The sequence below is a fragment of the Sander lucioperca genome, chromosome 16 (assembly GCF_008315115.2).
Source record: "Sander lucioperca isolate FBNREF2018 chromosome 16, SLUC_FBN_1.2, whole genome shotgun sequence".
Classification (NCBI taxonomy): domain Eukaryota; kingdom Metazoa; phylum Chordata; class Actinopteri; order Perciformes; family Percidae; genus Sander; species Sander lucioperca.
In genome coordinates this window covers 31515736-31528393 of record NC_050188.1, presented here as the reverse complement: position 1 = coordinate 31528393, position 12658 = coordinate 31515736, and the positions used below count along the sequence as shown (strand labels likewise).

Sequence of the window (12658 nt, the reverse complement as noted above, 5' to 3'; positions counted from 1 at the left end):
TGTTACCACTAGAGAGCAACAGAACTCTGACCTGAGTCAGCTGTGAGAGAAGTCAGCACAGAGAAACAAGCTGCTAGAACATTATCACCAGCTCCAGCATTTCAGTGGGTTTCCTTACTTCAATTTTTCAAATCTTAGAACACAATTGGTCTTTTCTTATAAATAAATAGCCTGTGTTCTGTGTAAGTCCATTTAAAAAGTGAACTTATGGCACTCTGTATAACTTTTCAGGAAATATTTTTCCATTGTGGTGTTGATACTGTTTGTGTACAATTTAAGATGACATTTAATGAAATATGTGCAGCAGCATCAATGGTTTTCAATACAACTAGTCTCGCATTGCCAGACCTTCCTCCACAGCGCTGCGGAGGAAGGTCTGGCTAGTCCACACAGCAGAACGTGCTCTGGTTTATTGGCATTTCTCTAAACCAATCACAATCATCTTGGGCGGCGCTAGGCGCCAAACAGAGCCTCTGCAAAACAGCCTCGAAGGAATTTGTTTTGGTGGAACGTGTACGTTCAAAGGTTGTTTTAGTCGTGCAACAGAAAACTCAGATTGGACAGATAGTCTAGCTAGCTGTCTGGATTTACCCTGCAGAGATCTGAGGAGCAGTTAACCATAGTCCTCAGAAATCCACCAGAGTTTAGAACGCCAACACAAAGAAAGAGGAAGGTGACGGACATCTGGCCGAAATCAAGGACATCAAGCGGAATTTGTGGCGGCACCTGAACAATCCCGGAAGTGGAATGTCGTCGATATAAACTACAATATAACAAATCTAAATGGCTTTTGGAAGTCTGCAAAATGTTGCAGACTTCCATTTTCAGCGTGTAGCTTGCTAGCTCACAGTTTGAGAACAGCAACATACAGAGAGAGGAAGGTGAGGGATGTCAGGCAATTATCCTGAAAATGTTCTGTTGATCCAGAGTATATCTACTTATACCGGTATATCAATATTGTCTATTTTTCATGATTTATGTTTTTTTTTTTCATGTTTTACCAGTAATAATATGTTACTCTTTTATATAATTCCATAAAATGCTAATGCTAATAATAATAACAATAAAACATTGTCTATTTTTTAAAGTCTATTTCCATTACATTACACTTGGTCGTTGAAAAAATAATAAAAACATTTAGACATTTATAATGTTTACAAATGGCTTTTATTGAAAGCTGCCACTGCTATACTGAATATATATACTATATAAAAAAATGATAATCATAATAAAACATCAATAGCACAACTATGTAACAGAACCAGGTGCACATTTGGAATTAAAATGTTTCCGACATGCTTGTAACACTAAGACAGGAAGAGTTTGATTCAGTGTCGGTATCTCGTGTGAATACCGACAAACACAGGCATCAGAAGACTTTTAAACTGAAATGCATTCAGACTTCCTGTTGCGTGTCTCAGCGCCGGGTACCGACCCGTTCACGAATAAGTGTTGGCCCTGTACGTGCGGATCTTGCGGCTCAGGTTTCGAGCCAGCCGGTCGACGGCGCTGCCGATGTGTCCGAGTTCACTCTTGGACGTCAGACCCTCGATGTTTCCGCTGTACCACAGCACCCATCCGGCCAGAGACATCAGCATGAACAGAGCTCCTGCACACAGATCACTCGTCAGGATTTATACATCACTACACAGACAGTTGGAGAACGTCACACGGTCACGCAGAAATATTATCATGTTGCATCTGCACAGTGGTGTAGTCTGATGTATTGTAGTGGGTATACTGTACCCATTGCACTGAACTGCCTTGCACTATATTTATATTTAAATCTTAAATCTCAGACTATACTCATATTGCACTATTCCTTCCCTCTCTTCAAATTGTTATTGTATATTTTTTGTAAATGTGTAAATTCTATTGTATTGTTATACTGCATACTTAACAGTATTTTATTTTTTTTTATATTTCTTAATGTCCTTTCTGTTTTTATTCTTTATATGTTAAGTGAGTGTTGTACTTTGAGAGCAAAGATTAACCGGAGTCAAATTCCTTGTTTGTTTACGCAAACCTGTTGCTGCAATGTTATTGTTAAGGTGTGAAACCCAAAAACAAAATGTGTATACATACAGTATATATTCATTCATGCATTGTTTGTTTTATGTCTTTAAAAAAAAAATACATTTAGCTTTTTAACATTTTAAATTTAAACACTAGAACAAACAAAGCTACTCAGAAAAATGTCTGTGAATGAACAATCACACTTTAGTAACCATGAGTCAATCAGATAAACATAAATGAGAGCACAACTCATCCTCCAACTATGGAACACGGTCATCTTTTTTACTTTTATCTCTGTTTTCTACTTTTATCAACTTCCTCTTTTCTACTTTTATCTCTGTTTTCTACTTTACGCATTTGCAACTCATCATTTCTATTTCACATCATGCTGCCACTAATGTTGATCCGTTATATCATACCACTATAGACCAGTAAGTCTCCAAAGTCTTGTCCTTTGATCTCCATGGGGGCGAAGACTCCCAGCAGCAGAGCAGTTCCTCCCAGTAAGTCCATCAACACAGCAAAGGCCAGGGCCAGTTTACAGTGGGAGAGGCCGTCACACAGGCCCATCATCAAACTGTGGGAGAGGGAAGGAGAAAAGTAAGAAACTTATTACCTGAACATCAGCAGACACAAAAAACATGAAAATTATATATATATATATATATATATATATATATATATATATATATATATATATAGGCTGATATTAGCTTATCAAAACACTTAAATGTGCCAATATTTCAATTCAATCTGCCTCATCCTGACTTCGATAGATGCTTCTAAGTGTTTTTAGTTTCCATCATATGTATGTCTTCACCCTGATCAGAGAAACACAAAGTTTGCATGATAATGTCATATTTCAGCAGAACACACTAGTTCAATAACATTGATTGGCAACCATTTTGATGTTTTAAGTCATTTTTTATGCAAAACATGTCATGGTTGCAGCTTCTTAAATGCGAGGATTTTCTGGCTTTCCTTACAGTCGTTGTTGGTATTTCTTTAACAAACAATCAATCAATTATTGGAGAAAATATCAGCAGAAAAGAATCATTAGCTACGTAATGGTTAAACGTTAGCTCACCTCAACCAGCTGCAACAGTAAAAATCATGCTTTTACATGAATGCCTTTGTTATAATGATATATAGGCTAATATGTAATAGTATAACAGTCACATGGGCCATTTGTCTACTTTTAGTACAGTTTCCTGATTAGGCCTACATACTTTTACTTAAGTAAGTAACATAGGATGTCTGACTAATTGTCAGATCAATATTTAGTCAATATTAGCCACCTACCAGCTATCAACACTGATGGGATTCTGTTTTTTTAGGTATAATATGATTCTATCAGGACGTTATTATGTCTGTAAGTTTTTGTAAACAACTAAACAAAATTCTATCTTGATTTTATTGTACAAATAATGAATAACCTAAAGGGTTTTTTTCTCATTTTGCTTCATGAACTCAATAACAGCAGAGAGCCTTTCAGTTCTGACAAAGACTGACTTCATTCTGCAATCAAATTAAACTAAACATTTAATTTCACACCGTCAACAGGCCTACTTCTGCTTTAACTCACTTGTTTTTATTGTTCGTCCAGCAGCATGAAATCCTTATCTATCTGTTATTTTCTGAAATTTCTCTCGTTCAGTTTTCCTTTGCTTCCGCGTTTACCTTCTCGGATAGAAGATTCTCCACCTAGCCTACCTGCGCCCCGCCCCTAAGGTGACACGTTTCCGGTCTGAGTTTGGACCCGTCCCAATCCTTTCATCCCTCCGACCTTGTCATGAACAACAGCTACACACACTTCCGTCTGGGGGGGGAGTCAGAAAACAAGTTAAAAGTCGTTTTGGGCAGAACATAAAAGTTTTTTTTCTAGAGCGAAGGAACACCATCGTTGTGCGCATGTGCATACCAGAGCGTGGTACACCTGTTGAAGCCACTTATAATCAGGTAATTGCAGCTCGCGCGGCCGTAGAGCAGCAGCTGCGGGTCGTTTTCAGGCTGTATTACAGAAGTATAACTGCACACAGACCTGCTGAAGACTAATAATAACAAGTGTATCACATTATTTGAGTTATTACTCATCAGTAGCGCTCACCTGACGGAGCTTTCAGTCATGAATCCTCAAACCAACAGAGACGATACACACCCGCCAGGTAACTGCAACATTTAGGCTAAATGGCGTATCCACCTTGTGCTACAAACGTACTGAATCATTCAGATTCACATGTTTGCGTTTAAATGACTTATACATGTACTAATTAGCTTAATGCAACGTCTAGTTCATGGACTTGACTTCTTCGTTCTTTTTTTTTTTTTTAAAATAATATACCTTTTTAGAAAAGTTGTGGTGCTTTTCTGCAGTTCAGCCACAACAAATCACTTTCTGGCTCTAAACTGCCTTTTAAAAGTCATTATTATTGATAAGCTGATCCGTTTTAGGCCACGTTTTTATGCCCTAATATCTCATTTAGTAGTATATGCTGAACATCTTTTTTTCTATGTTATGACTATTTTACTGATGTTTTTTTTTTATTGGTTTATTTCCACGCATTTTGTTGTTAAAAAACAAAATAATACTTTTTTATTTTTGGCATTGTTTAGTCTATATATATATATATATATATATATATCTCTTTCTTTTTTAAAATATTTTTTATACTTTTATATTTTAGCCTATATTCACTATATAGCATATATTCTGTTATCTATCTTTTATTGTGTTTTTGTATTTTATATAAAGCACAAGCACTATGAATAACCCAAATACGTTTGAACTTTATTATAAGAGCTGAAACAATCAGTCAGTCAACAGTAATTCATCTACAACACTTTAGATATTGATTTATTGTTCAAATCATTGATTTTATAAAGCTGAAATGCTAAACATTCTCTGTTCCCCGTGTCTTAAATGTGAGGGTTTTCTTCTTTACTCTGTTTTATGTTATTGCAAACTGACAATCTTTAGGGTTCAGACTGCTGGAAGAACAAAACAAGACATTTGAAGACGTCAGCTTGGGTTCTGGGGAATTGTGATGGCCTTCTTTTCTGCTCATGTTTGGGCATGTTATAGGGTTGTGTAGATCCTGAGTCCTGACCCATCTTGCCTTATGACTAATTTAATTTTAGCCTAAACAATAGACAGACTCATTAAAGACATGCTGTGTAAAGATAGTAGAGCAGGTGGAATTTGTTTCATGCTCTAAAACACTGTGGGAAATGTTTTAAAGAGTTAAATCAATTCATAAAGGGAGTTACATTTGATGCGACAGTGGCGAGGAAAAACTTGACACTGATACAGATATATTAGTTGTGGTAGACTTAACTTGCTAATGTTCTGTTTTTGTGTGTGTGTGTGTGTGTGTGTGTGTGTGTGTGTTTGTCAGGGCACTACATGCCCCAGTCCACATCAGGAGGAGGAGGAGGTTTGTACCTGGATGCCTACGAAGTCTCTTTCCCTCTGGATGAAAGTAATGAGAGGCCTCCTGTATATCAGCATATTGACGGTACGCCACGTCTACTACACATGACCACTACTTTCCTAGTTTGGACCCGTTTTATAATGTAGCAGTAACATACTATGATAGTTTTCTGCAGGTCACGGTTTTCACGCTGTGTGCGACAGATGTTGTGTGTGATTAAATGGGTTGTGTCTTTAAGTGGAAATAGTTATTGAGATAGTTAACCTGCTTTGATAGGCGTGTTAAAACCTACAGAAATCCATTGAAGTCGAAATGTAAAGGTTCGCAAACCTACTTCCTTTACATAAACTGTATTTTATCTAACTTTGAAGAGTGTTATTAGGAATATTGGGAACGTTAAAGTACTCAGATAGCACAGTTTTCAAAATCAAAAACATTGCTGCATCTGTTTTTTCTCTTCTTCCCCCCCCCCCCCCGGTTTTCATTCTCTCCTCCACCTTGTGTCTTCCTTGTTTTGCCCCCCCTCCCACACCATTTGAGCATGCAGCTTAGCGTATGTTCACTGCTGTCCAACACGAGAGAGTCAAACCAGAAACAACCTCCAAATGTTAATTTTATCTGCTGGTTTTTCTGCTAGATGTACTCAGTGTCGATTTCTTTCAGTGGAATCCATAGGCGTACTTTACAGGGGGCATGGGGGGGGGGGCAGTGCAACCAAACCCAAAAAGGCATTATAATTTCCTTTACATAAATAAAGACATTTGCACCATAAATTGATTCAGAAAAGGCACAAAGTTTTGCAGAAAATTTCACCAAAATGCAAAAAATAAAGTGTTTGACGGTCAAAATTTCAGATCTCAACCCCCCCCAATGTCAAATCCAAAGTTACACCCTTGGTGGAATCATATAAGAACAACATGACGATGCTGTGACATTGTGGTACTCTGTTGAAGCCGTAACTGAGGTTTGGAAGAAAACCTCCAACATCTCTGATCTCCTCCCCCTGCAGAGCCCGTGGTGCAGGAGCCTCCTCACTCCCAGTACAGCCCTTTCATCCTGGTGTCGAACCTGCGAGCGCACCTGTACGTCACTCTGGAGAAGAACGCCTGGCTGCAGAAGCGCATCGAGGAGCTGGAGGAGGAACGCAACTTCCTGCGCTGTCAGCTGGACCGCTTCATCGTGAGCATGAGGGGCCCGGAGGGTGAGCAGCCGGGAAACACGTCTGTCGTATTTAGTTTGTTAACGAGGAAATAAAAATAAAAAAAATCATCTAAATCAACAAGTGAAGGGAAAAAGGCATGAAACTTTCTATGATTATGGATTTCTCCAAAGCAACATAATGCATGCTTAAAAAGATTTACATGAAGTGTATGTGTTTAATGTACTGGATTAATTTCTGCCACAGCGCAATAATAGATGAGCGAGGATGAAATTGAATTAATATCTGTACATTAAACATAGCTACAATATGAAGACAACATACAAAAACTGAATTTAAAATAATTATTCACATCCTTTATTAAAATCAACAAAAGATTATAACCGTGTTAAACTAGTACTATATTTAAACTATTCATGCATTTAGAATGTCTATTTCAGTAAAGCTTTAGCAGTGAAAGTAATTAAGTATCAATAGTCTCATTTTAAAGTGTTATATTATTAATGCACTAAAATGAGTATGTTAATGGCAGGTGGTCTAACCTTTTTATGAATTACACTATTCGGTCATTTGAATTATAAGAATGCTTCATATTGTATGAATGCAGGTGTTAAATAATAATGTAAAATATTTCTCTGCTAAGTCACTAATAACTACAGCCGTCAAACAACATGAAGTGACATTTAGGAGCTTAAAATACTCTAGTAGAGTTCCAGAAGCAGCCTTTTAGTGCACTAGAAATGTCAGAGGTCAGTAGAGTTATAGCTTTAATGCGTAACTTTTTAATATTAATGAACGTCTGTTACATTCAAGCCATTGCCAAATGAGTTGCTACAAAGCTAATTAAGACTATCAGCTCCACACAACTCTCTCTGGATTTCTCAGTATGACTATGTTCAGAAGATTGTGTCGTCCGGTGACTTTCCAGCGCAGAAGCTCGAGTGAAGATAATGACCTCTTCTGAAGAGTCCATCATGTTTTTTTAATCCTCCGTGTTCTCTTTGGCTACTAGCAACTGTGTGGGGAGGTTGGGGGCGCGTGCGCGATCACGGGAGGCTTGTGTCATGTGGACACACCAACAGTTTTGTTGTCATTATTTAGAATTCCTCACGGGGGAGACAGAAACTACACACTGTTGCTTTAAAATAAGAATTTACAACATACACTTTGTCTGGACTTCAGATATGATGTGAAAGTCTTCAGATTTGTGTACCAATGTCCCACTCAAAAGACACACAATAAAACAGAACTTACTCTAAGAAAGACTAAGGGGAAATTTAAAAAGAAAAAGTAGAAATTCAAAAAAAAAAATTTGGGGTTAAGGAAGCGAGGAAAGTATGTGGATTATGTTTGGATGACAGTTTACCCCAAAATCTCGTCCATGATTCCTTCTGCATGGTGATACGGTTGGCGGGTGTAGTTCGGTAAAAAGAAAATAGTTCCTACAGTACATAAAACTGCTCACAACCAGGTCTGTGGATTATCTTGAGTAACAGGGTCATGATTTCTGAAAAGAGACTATGCTGTTGAGTTTTTCAAATGTAGCTTTTGGCGCTTTAAGCACCACAAGCCGAGTGTCATCTAGTTTCATTATATCAGAGAGAGGCAACTCACATCAAAACAATCTACATTGATAAATAGTGCTACAGGTAAGAGGGAAAATATGTATTTTTGATTTGGGGTGAACTGTCCCTTTTAAGGCTACCAAACATTTGCCCATCAGTTTTCCTTAATCCCCAAAAATCAAATGTGTATTTAGTTTGTTATCCTATTTTTGGGTCTTTGCTTGTTTTCCTGGACCTGGACAGTATTATTCTAATCCCGTGCAGTGACAGAGTGGTGTGGAGACTCCCAGCGTGGTGTGAAGGTCCAGCCTGCCAGCTCTCCCTCTCCTCCCTCCCCCATGACGACCAGGTCTGGGATGACCCTCAAACGCCTGCAGGGACCAGGACCTCGGACCCGTCGCAGCACTGCCGTCCCTGGTGAGCAAATTGCTGCACTTTAATGTGTTAGAAATGTTAAACTTCGACATTGGAACATGCATATTAAGGTAAGGATAACTTTTTCAAACTGGACCCTCACCCTATTTCCCCATGTTTTTGTGTCTAAGTGACTAATGGGAACAACATTTTTGAAAGTAGTCCAGTATTGAGCAGACCGCTGCTGCTCAGATTTTTATTTTAAGTGTCTGACAACATTATGGAAAGGATCGCTAGAGAGATAGACCTTTTTGTTAAAGAGTAAGATCCTTTTTGTTTAACATGAAACAGCCCCGAAATCACCATCGCCAAACCCACCAGACTCCATGTAAATAAACAATACTTTAAGCGTGTGTAGAGGCAGCATATTTCCACATGTAAATGGGTGAATTAAGGGTTTATTTCAGGTGGTGATTGTTGGAACAGTGGAAAGACGAACCAAGACGGCTTTTGAAGTGTTTTAAGACAACAAAAGTACTGTTTATTTGAATGGAGTCTGGTGGGTTTGGCGATATCGATTTTTCAGTTTCACATTAAACAAAAAAGGTCTTACTCTTTAACAAAAGGGTCGACCTCTGTAAGGATCCTTTCCATAATGTTGTCAGACACTTAGAATAATAATCAGAGCATGTCAGTGGCAAAACGAGCACTTTTAGTGGACATAAATTGAAGGTACGCAAGTGCCCATTAAACGTTACGTTGCAGCTTGTCTTGCTTAATACTGGACCAATTAAAAAACTTTTTGGGACTTTCTTGATGCATGATAAAGATGTAAAGTTAATTTCCGCTCTTCTTTTCACGGCTGCAGTGAAGCAGGAGTTTCACCTGGAGGAGGATAAATACTACACCGAGGACGAGTACGTGGAGGAAGAGGAGGAGGAGGAGGAAGACGACGATTCGTCTGTGGAGCAGGGCTCAAAGAAGAAGGGCCGAGGGCGAGACAGCGGAGAGCCGAGGATGAAGATGAGGAGGATCTTCAGGATCACCCACGGGAGGGAGAGACAGAGAGGTACGTAGGCTACCAGACTACTTTACTGTGTACTATATTGTTTGATGCACAAATGTATTTTTCATTCATTCATTCAACCTTTATTTATCCTCGAAAGATCATTGAGAGGCGGCCCTCATTTGCAACGTCATCTAGTAATTACAAATACAACTACAAAACAACTACACAGAACAGAATACACCATCATAAGAAAGATAGAAAGACAATCAAACTTTCTGAATTGGAAAAAAATAATTTGATGAATAAATTAGGATAATACAGATGCAAAAGAAAGTACAATTATGTAAAGCGCGTACAAGCAGACATTGGCGAGTTTAAAACCAGATTTCTAAATTGTCCAAAAGGCACAAGTGAGTTGATTTTAAGGAAGTGCTGTAATTTGTTTCAGGAGTTAGGGCTACTAAAGTTTAAAGCAGTTTATCCAAGTTCAGAGCGAGCTCGTCGAACATGAAGCAAAAGCCAGTCAGCAGAGCGAGTCTGATAATGTCCCTCTGAGTGACCGAGACGTTCTGTAAGGTAAGATGGTAGTTTTCCAACAAGGCAAAGAGATAGATAAAGAGATACCAGTGGCCATTTGTCCAGATGTTGTCGATTCATCAGATTTAAGAAATGAAAACAAGTTTGAAAAGGAAAAATACTGTGTTGTAGGTCCAAATCACAATTATTCTGTGTTCCTCAGTCTCCATTTTCTCTCCTCTCTCTTTCCCCCTCCCCAGTTAAAGACCCAGAGGGGGTTTTGATTCGTTATAAGAAGATCCTGACGACCTACCAGCGGGTGAGGAGCATGTCCCGAGCCTTCCAGATTCACGGAGTGGACAGAAACACCATGGCCTCCACCTCCCCCATCGCAGAGCTGCTGCTGGTGGCTGAAGAGAAGGTCTGATTTTGAATGTTCCTGTTCATGATAGTTGGCATGTATCTGGACTCAGTGATGCACTGAAAACAAAGTCAGTCCTTCATCTTTTATAATGCCAACAGCAGATTTATTACTTGATGTAAGCTCGGTGTTAGCTTTTGTGACATTTAAGGCATTTAGTTGATCCAAGGGTGTAGAATGAATTAAAAAAACTACAATCATTAATCAGTTTTCTAATCAGTTATTCTATCACAGACTGATGCATAAAAAAAGGATTCCTAAACACTCAACTGAGCCAAATTTGTGAAAGAAACTGTCAACAGTCAGAGGTTGTTTGTTTTCCTGCACGGTTTCTAAAATATACGACTGTCTGTAAACAGTATTGGTATAAATAGAGCAATGGTAAAATTATTGCAATACAATACTTTTTCTACAGAATATTGTGACCACATTGATGTAAACGTTCACTAAATGAATGAAGACTTCTGATGTACCTGCAGATGGTGGAGGTCGGGGAGTTTGAGGCGTCGAAGGAGAAGCTTCTGGATTACGCCCGACGGTGCTACAAGACCATGGACGAGGCGACGCACGCCAAGGTCCAGAGCATGAAGAAGACTCACAAGCTGCTGCCGATCTCCTACAGGTTCAGAAACTGACCAACAGGAAGGACGAGGAAGGGTACAGGCTGGAAGAGACAGCAGGTTTATATTTATTTTTGTTTTGCACTTTCTGCACCTTACAGTAAGAAGAGGAAATTTGGGGATGTGAAGATTAGGCGCCACATTACAGGATCCATTTAGTTTGACAACAGTTTCTACCAAAATGCAGATTCATTTATATTTGTGATTTTTAGTTGTTGTGCAGCTGTTATGGTGGGCAGGATTTATTGTTTCTGTATTTCAGTTGTATTGAAGATTGTGATTTTCATTGGAGGTTGAAGTTACATGAAGTTACTTTTTGCTTTACCTCAGGAATTAACTGAAGTTATACATTAGTTAGAAGACACAGTCTATTGTGAATTATAGGCCTTGAAAACATTTCAAAGTGTACCGACTGATTTTTGAATGACTGCAAACATTTCATAGAGCAAGTATCAATGCAAATGTGTCAAAGATTGTTGAAAAGTTTGCTCTATTTAAGGACCCCAGATGATTGTTTACTAAAATGACTGGCCTTCACTATTTGTTTTGTATAAAAAATAGAGAAATATTTATTTGCTTTATTTATTTTTGACGCAGCATTTTGAAGTGTATAAACAATTATTTTTTTCTAAAATATGTACATTTAATCTGTATTATTGAAAAATAAAAACAATTGTTTGTTCATATGTTTCGTACCTAAGTTATATATTTTATTTGGGTTGGCCAGATGGGCGGGCTGATGTTTTGTAAATTGAGATTAGAAGGTTTGAAATGTCATGCAAGAAAGTAAAAGACTTTTTACAGTCAGGATACAATTCATAAAGGGCGTAAATTAAAGTATGAATTAAGCCTTTTGAGTCCAGCATTCACAGGACAGTAAAAGAAATAGTAACTTTTATTTTCATAGCATCTTTCAAAACACAGTTGCGCACTTTGCAATACACTAAACTCTATTTCACATTTTTCACATTTATTTGCTGACTGCAACAATATGATTCAATAAAAAAAAGATTCAATTTAATTGACAAGGTTTATTACCAAGTAGGTTTTTCACTCAGAAAGAATTTGACCATTGCAACACATTGAGACGGAAAAAAAAAAAAAGTACTGCCAACAGTCAAGGTCTCATGTAAAATAGAAAATTACAATGAAAAAAAAAAAAAGAAAATATATATATAGTTTATATGTTTTAGAATGAGTAAGTTGTCCAGTTTAGTGCAGGATGTGCAAAAGTACACAGTATAGAACATACAGTATGTGTGAATATAATAGACCAAGATATGTGTTAATGATTTGTCCTGACCACAGACTTTACATATTGAATATTTATTTATCATCAAAATCTGAAGAAATAAATGAGACTTACAGATTTTTGCTGAAAATATCTTATTTATAATAACTGGTGTGTACTATAGGTTTGTAGCATTTTACATTTTTAATATAAATGTGTTTATAAACACTCTGAATGTAAGTTTATTTCTATTATATCTGTGTAATGTTATTGTAATCATCCACTTTGTTGTTGTTGCAGCCTTTCTTGTTTTTCTTAATTTTTTTAAATTGTTAC

At 37.7% G+C, this 12658-nt stretch overlaps 2 protein-coding genes across 5 annotated transcripts; one reads left to right on the top strand and one right to left on the bottom strand.

Annotated features, from left to right (window-relative positions):
- Positions 1–1148: 1148 nt before the first annotated feature.
- On the bottom strand, positions 1149–3821 carry tmem238a (transmembrane protein 238a). 4 transcript variants are annotated; one of them, XM_031294721.2, is made up of 4 exons: positions 3730–3821; positions 2436–2593; positions 1445–1609; positions 1149–1408 (listed from the first exon to the last, which is right to left on the bottom strand). In XM_031294721.2, the coding sequence occupies exons 2-4, from the start codon at positions 2587–2589 to the stop codon at positions 1329–1331; spliced, it is 399 nt and encodes a 132-aa protein (XP_031150581.1). In that variant the 5' UTR covers positions 2590–2593; positions 3730–3821; the 3' UTR covers positions 1149–1328. The 4 variants fall into 4 exon arrangements, with proteins under 4 accessions (XP_031150581.1, XP_031150580.1, XP_031150579.1 ...); XM_031294720.2 differs by having other exon boundaries at positions 3697–3796; XM_031294719.2 differs by having other exon boundaries at positions 3602–3772.
- On the top strand, positions 3788–11745 carry LOC116046372 (coiled-coil domain-containing protein 106-like). The gene is made up of 7 exons (XM_031294717.2): positions 3788–4181; positions 5412–5531; positions 6457–6648; positions 8436–8588; positions 9394–9594; positions 10311–10471; positions 10951–11745. Exons 1-7 carry the CDS (start codon positions 4142–4144, stop codon positions 11104–11106), a joined length of 1023 nt encoding a protein of 340 aa, XP_031150577.1. The 5' UTR covers positions 3788–4141; the 3' UTR covers positions 11107–11745.
- The last annotated feature ends 913 nt before the right edge of the window (positions 11746–12658 follow it).